The 7,372-nt window shown below is 41.1% G+C and overlaps 1 protein-coding gene across 1 annotated transcript in view; it reads right to left on the bottom strand.

Annotated features, from left to right (window-relative positions):
* Positions 1–847: 847 nt before the first annotated feature.
* The window catches only part of poldip3 (polymerase (DNA-directed), delta interacting protein 3), a gene marked incomplete at its 5' end in the record, with an annotated part of 106,936 nt that continues 100,411 nt past the window's right edge, over positions 848–7,372 (bottom strand). Inside the window, 2 exons of the mRNA XM_084329093.1 lie at positions 848–2,758; positions 6,145–6,211. Coding sequence (XP_084185219.1) covers positions 2,545–2,758; positions 6,145–6,211 — 281 coding nt within the window. The 3' untranslated portion in view covers positions 848–2,544. The remainder of the gene's footprint in view (positions 2,759–6,144; positions 6,212–7,372) is intronic.

Raw genomic sequence — 7,372 nt, 5'->3', positions numbered from 1 at the left:
ATGTACAGTTTCTACGTCAAATGTATATACTCCCTTTTCTTGACTCCTTCTGTATCACAAACAGTACTGTATTTGCAAATCTGGTATGTCATAAATGTATAGATGTAGCAGTACTGACTATCTGTATGTCATATATGTCCTGATGAATTGAAAATGGGGGACCCTGGTGTAAACAAGACGAAAGTCTTTCTCTGGTCTGCATCCCCTTAACAATTGTGTGTATTGAGCTGTACTGTATTGTACCCATTCTGCAATCTGTTAATAAAGTTTTCAATCAATCAATCAATCAGCCATATCCACAAAGAAAAAGAAAACCCACCATATCTTAACCCTGACACAAGACATATTAAATCTGATTTAAGCATTACATTTTCATGTCATGTCTCAACTCAAAGCATGAAAGTGACTCGAGATGTTTGTCAGAGGGTTAAATGACTGTACCTTCCAAGTCATGTTGGAATTTGTAATATCGTAAATAGCACTTAAGCACACATAGGACCCAAGAAAGTGTGAATTATCAGTGAAATGGTTATCTTAATGCATCTATAGTGATGTTATTTCTGAGTTTCCAAACAAAGCACTTGAATGCACTACATGTCCTATTTAAAACCTCTGAACTGGGAAATAGGAGCTTCCCAGAATTCTTTCCCAGCCCAGACATTCACTTCATGTTCACGCCATGTGACTTCACCACTTCCAAGACTGTGTTGATCCGAGATAACTTTGCATAGTTATCCGACTTCTCCATATGTACTACTTCTGCAGTTGGACATTATAAGATTACTTATCCCAGTTTATAAAAAAAAAAAACTGTGGGATATAAAAATTTACATTTCAAAGATTGGGGAACAGTTTATACAAAGCAACATATTTAATGGCGTAAATTCACTTGTACAGAGATCTTACCTTACTATCGTACTCGACTAACATACAGGCAGTAGAAAGTCATTTACAGTCCTTGAACAAATATTGAGTAGTAAACTAGGATGGCTTCTATATACATTGCTTCAAAAGTGATTAACAAAAAAAAAAAAAAATAATCACAAAGAAAAAAACACAAAAACAATCTGAATGCCACAACATGAAGGGCAAAACCAAAACACCACATAAATGGGATATGATTACATATCAGTCTGCTGCAATTAGAATTGTTGTTGAAAAACCATTCAACCTGAATCACTAGGTAATAAGGATGCTGTATGTAATTCTGTGTATGAATAGTGGAGCTGTTAATAAATCACTCTGAAAGACTTTTTCTCACAGGGTCAATGAACTCAAACTTAAAGCCGCAGTAGGTAACTTCTGAGAAATTAGAAAATGTGAGTTTACCTGCCCAGCAGAAATAGAGGAAGCTCAGCATCACTTTTCAAGCCTATGTATGCGCAACAACGGTTTTCCAGACTCCCAGAGGCACCAATAGCTTTAAGCTGAATGTACTTTTTGCGATGGTGGTCGTGACCCCAGGAACATCCCATGGCAGGGCAAAAACAAAGAAGAAGTTTCAAAACCAACTGGCGATAAGAGGCTGAGAAATAATATCTTTTGGGGAAGAATTCAGTTTAAAGCAGCTGGTTCCTCTGAGAGTCTGTGTAAAACATTTTGTTGTGCTTGCATGGGCTTGAAAAGTGATGCAGCGCTTGCTCTATTTCTGCTAGGCAGGTAAACTCACATGCTAATTTCCCACAAAGGTGCCTATTGCAGCTTTAAAAAGTAAAAAGGGGATGTGGAAAGAGATGGTGTTCAATGTGAACTATCTGAAAAGCAAAAGTGAACCACATAGCCAAAGTAAAAAGAAAAATCCCTAGGTGTTCAGCCTGAATTTCTTTTCCCCTACTACGATTAAAACAACAAGTACACAAATCAGACTGCTTTCAGTTGGTCCATTTCAGAGACACACTTGCCATGAAAACAAATACGTTTTTCTTTTTCTTTCTAAAAACTCAAAGAGGCCATTTGTGCGATAATTCAACGACGTTCAAAGGGGTTGTGTTGTACATGTTGAAGAGGACAAATACAGGTCTCTGGTTACATATCAAGGGGCACCTGTCAAAAACCATATTCACATGGGGACTAGTATTACCTGGGGACCTCTAGTATGACGTAATAATTGTGGAGGACATACGGTATGTGATCTTAATCCGGCACAATTTTATAAAGCAGAAATTCCAGCACAAATTACCTAACATATTTCAGCAAACAAAGAGGTCATCTGATAATATTAGCCCTGTGCGAATTTAGTTTTGCGTAATTTGTTCAAATCAATACAGGAATCTATCTTATAATTAGTCTGAGGTGTCATCTGAAACAGTAATGTTTGATCACGCACCCCAAATCTCATGGACACATCGGTAAAATCTCCCATGCAAATGTCTGGAAATCTGAGGTCAGGGGGGCAATTAACGTGCCCCCCCCCAAATAATACTAGTCCCATGCAAATAGAGCATACTGTAAGATGAAAACCAGAGTTTATATAGATAATGACAATTTACAGCAGTACGTATGACGTGTGTGTGTTATGCATGTGTGCGTGTTAGAAGATGTTTGTTATATCTTGATGCGGAAGGCGGTGGCCTGTGAGGAGGACTCTGTGGTGGAGGTGGACTGCACAGTAGACTTGAACAGAGCTTTGAGGATGGTCTGCGGGTCCACCTCTGGGGTGGGCTGAGAGGAGGCTCGCTGGCCTGCAGGGCGAGACAGGGAGGGAGGCAGGCCGTCTTTCTTGGCACCGCCGCCCGAGCCCGGAGAGTCACTGAGCCTCCTGCGTGAGAGGGAGAGAGACAGAGACAGAGAGCGGAGAGAGAGACAGAGACAGAGAGCGGAGAGAGAGACAGAGAGGAGAGTGAGAGAGAGAAAGAGAGAGACAGAAAGCAAAAGCGAGAGAGTGAGAGAGGGAGAGAGAGAGAGGAGAGAGAGACAGATAGACAGACAGAGGGTGAGAGAGAGAGGGAGGCGAGAGAAAGACAGAGAGAGAGTGGAGAGAGATATAGAGAGGGGAGAAGAGAGAGGGGAGAAGAGAGACAGAGAGAGAGAGGGAGCGAGAGAGGGGAGAGAGAGAGAGGGGAGAGAGAGAGGAGGGAGAGGGGAGAGGAGAGAGAGAGGGGAGAGGAGAGAGAGAGAGGGGAGAGGAGAGAGCGTGTTAAAGGGTGAGGCATCATGTGAAAAGGATTCAAGCAACTATAAATATTAGAGAATAAAAGTTAGCATATGAATTGTAGTGCCTGGTAAGGAGCGAATGATAATGGATGGATTATCCAAGTGGGAACCCGGGGGGGGGGGGGGGGGGGGGGGAGCATATGTGTGTAGGGTATTCGATAGCAAGTATTAGGTATATACCGTACTTTTCGGACTATAAGCCGCGGCTTTTCCCCCCATTTTTCGACCCTGCGGCTTATATAACGGTGCGGCTTATATGTGGACAAAACCCGAAAATCGAAATATTGCTTTTTTTACTGCATTGAAATGTTATTTATCTGTTCCCTTATTTGCTAAACTTAATACAACTTGTAAATGAGTTAATGTTATTTGTCCGACAGTATTGTGTCCCAATGGGAGTCATTCTCTGTAGAGGTGGGAACTTAAAGCTCAATATAAGAACGGCCATGCACCACCACTCACAGAATCGAGAAAGAGCAATCAATCTGTCAATCCTTTCCGTGTCCGGGCCGCCTGTAGCTGTTCCGCAACCGTTGCTATTTCCGGGGTAGGCCTGATTGGCCCCGACAGGCACGTGACCCGCCGCGGCCACGCCCCGCGGCAGCCTCAGGACGCGGCAACGAGGCTGCTGTGGTTCACAGGCGCTTTCCGCCTTCAACGCCGCCCGCAGCATTAGGAAGGAGTTTGCGGCGCCTTTCACATCGCAGTCATCAGTCATAATAATCGCGCCGCAGTCGGCAGTCATGCAATCATTTATCATTTAACATTTGAAAGGCATACATTGTTGTATGAAATAAAATAGTATAGAGACATATGTACAGCGTCGCACCGCAGTCGGCAGTCATGCAATCATTTATCATTTAAAAGGCATACATTGTTGTATGAAATAAAATAGCGGGGAGAATATGCTCACGCGAGCGGCATCGCTGAGCTCTGGTGACGGTCTTATTGGGGCTTATGCCGAGAACAGCAGTAACACAACATTGCAACTGTTGTGTTACTGCTTTCTGACCGAATTAGTCATTCATTTGTAGCTATAAAGACATATTCATAATCCAACATATGTGTAAAGAAACAACATATTCCAATTGGAAGGACTCCCAGCTCCTTCCTGCTCGCGTCTCACAGGGCTGAGCTGTGCACGGCTTTAGTCTCACTCGAGTGAGGAGGAGCGGAACTTCGGAAGACCGCTGGTTCTCCAACATACAGCGGTGTGCTCTTCAGAATGTACCGGGAGAAACGTTTACTGTACCCCGCAGACATAATAAGCATATAAGCAGTGCTTACTAACGTTATTAGTTACGTTATTTCTGACCGAATTAGTCATTCATTTGTCTAGCACAGTCTCTAACAGTGTAACAGTAAGAAGCATTTTGGATAAAAGTATTCTGTACTTCTGTATGACAACAATGTATGCCTTTCAAATGTTAAATGATTAAATGATAGACAGCGAAATCTACGCTCTCGCCTCTCATCCTGCTTTCGCCAACGGCAGCGATGTGAAAGGCGAAGCGAACTCCAGCAGTAGCGCGCTTGCCGCTGGGGCTGCCGCGGGGCGTGGCCGCGGCGGGTCACGTGCCTGTCGGGGCCAATCAGGCCTACCCCGGAAATAGCAACGGTTGCGGAACAGCTACAGGCGTCCGGCCTGGGTGAGGTTTCCCGTGTTGAGTCAAATTAAGCCGCAGGCTCCACTCCTTACATATGGTAATTAAACATTAAAAACACATGCGGCTTATAGTCCAGTGCGGCTTATATATGTACACATCATTCAATTTAGCTGCTGTAAATTAATGCTTGTATATCTAATTTTATGTTGTTAAGTTTTTGTTTATGTGTATGTTTAAAAAACAATAAAAAAAAAATATATATATATTATCGTTTCACATTTCTTACATCATAACACCAAGCTACTGAAAAACCGTTGATGTCCATAGATTACAGTAATGGTCGGGGATTGGTGGGAAGATGAGCAGAGGGAAGTTTGAATTGGCGAGAGAGAAGTTTGAGAACAGAACAGAGCGTGTGAGTAGCGTTATAGCAATGTTTTCTTTATCAATTATATTTATTTAGTTGTATATAATAGTATTAGTGTAGTTTCTGAGAGTTTTGTAGTGTTTTTAATGTGTTTTTGACATGATTTCAGAGTTTTCTAGCGGTGTCTTTCCCCATCTTGTTTTTTGCTGTGTTTTGCCATCGTTTGTAGTATATATAGTTTGTGTTTTTATAGGAGACCTACCAGGCAGGTCCCATTGAGATTTGTGTAGGAGGATGAACAGGAGGAGACAGGAGTATTGCCATCTCAACCACAGTAAGTCATATTTACACTGAATATTTATTCCCAGCTTTATTACAATAATGTTTTTCAATATCTAGTGTATTTTTTCTTATTGGCTTTGTCTCAAATTGCTTTATTTATTAGTGTCCCGTCTTATATTTATTTGTGCTTGTGCTGTGATGACAATACATTTGAATCTAATATTTACACTGAATATTTATTCCCAGCTTTATTACAATAATGTTTTCCAGCACCAACACAAAATAAATCCAGACGGAATGGTTTTATTCTGTTTTCCCACTAATCACTATAATGTATTATATCAATAGATATTTCTAATCTGTCAAAATATTCTATATCCCATACCCTCTAAGTTTCCTTCCAGCTTGTAAGTAAAATGGTTGAAAATGCAGTGTCTGTTGAAGTATGGTGGCCAGACAAGATTTTTTTAAACTTGCTGTATGAAATATTACTAATAATCATAATAATAATCATGATAATAATATATATTTATATAATTTGAAAGCCCTAGTTGTCATCTTCAATATGGTATTATATATGAGGTACTTTCAACATACCCACAAACAAATATTTATCAAAAACTCATAAAAGTTCATGTTCATTTTCAGAATGGAATGTTCAGAATTTTGATGCTTAGTATTAAAAGGTTTGGCACTGGATTTTTTTTTTACAGGAACAGGAGAATTTACACTTACAGCAGAATAGGCTGGTCTGAAGTGATGACATTTCCCTGAATGTGAAGGTTACACTTCATGGGTTGTCCTAGAGGTGGGAGAAAGAACAGAAGACATTTCAACAAACACACAACAACAAACACCAGAGTTCTGGACCAGCCACAGTTTAGTATATTCAAATCCAATCTAACCCCTCAATCCAAATGATACAAACAGGGACCCACAGATACTGGCATTGGATAATCAGGAAGATACCAGATACAAATTTCTCATTGTACCAGAATCAGATACCTGGAGAGATGTGCCAGAGATCAGAGCAGCGCAGCTGGATTTTCAGCATTTTAGACACATTGAAAGATATGAAATCTCTTGAATGATGAATTCCATCTCATCTCAATAGACACCAAACTAATGATCTAACAGAGTTCCCACGCTTGCCTTGAAATCATCTTCCATACTACTGTTGTGGCTGATGGTTGTTAACACAGCAGGAGACGATATTTCCAATTTCAACAGGCAATTTGTTTAATGAAAGAAAGTTTTAACAGCAGAGCTATGGATCGAGCAGACGGACCACAGCTTGAACAAAAACACTCGGACTTCTCAACCCCTGTGCTTGTCCCATAAATCCCTTCTCAGCCCTGCCCCCACATGACAGATATGATGACGTGACATATTATATCAGATATGACATGACGTACATTAAAATGACACATAGATTTAACATGAAGAGAGATAAAGACATTAAGAAGAACATAGATTTAACATCGAAGAGAGATGCGATTGAGTGAGATGTGTGTGTGTATATGTGTGTGTGTGAAAGAGTCAAGATTAAAATGAGTGTGTGTATGATTGAGTGAGATGTGTGTGTGTATATGTGTGTGTGTGAAAGAGAGAACAAGATGTTACAAGATTAAAAGCACACGACGTGATGTACTGAAATGTCTATCTGTCTATCTCAAAGTTGTTTTAAGAACATCAGCCGGACCGTCTTTCAGTACTGCTAGTTGACCTATATTAAACTAGTTCACTCCATATACACATTTTCCACAACACTACCTCCTGATTTTCCAGGTACCATGTTAAATGATGATCTTTAGCCCCCTAAAGCTTGATGCCCACTTCCGAGATCATCTACCTGACTGACTTGAGCCTGAGTGACCGAGCTTAACTGGGCAGCTCCAGACCACGGCTAGCCTTGCTGCGCCATGGAGAGGGAAGCAGCTGCCCAACAAACCAGGATGACGAA

The sequence above is a fragment of the Notolepis coatsorum genome, assembly GCF_963971535.1.
Source record: "Notolepis coatsorum genome assembly, chromosome: 14".
Lineage (NCBI taxonomy): Eukaryota > Metazoa > Chordata > Actinopteri > Aulopiformes > Paralepididae > Notolepis > Notolepis coatsorum.
The sequence above is the reverse complement of the archived record's forward strand: the minus strand, read 5'-3'. Positions and strand labels throughout refer to the sequence as shown.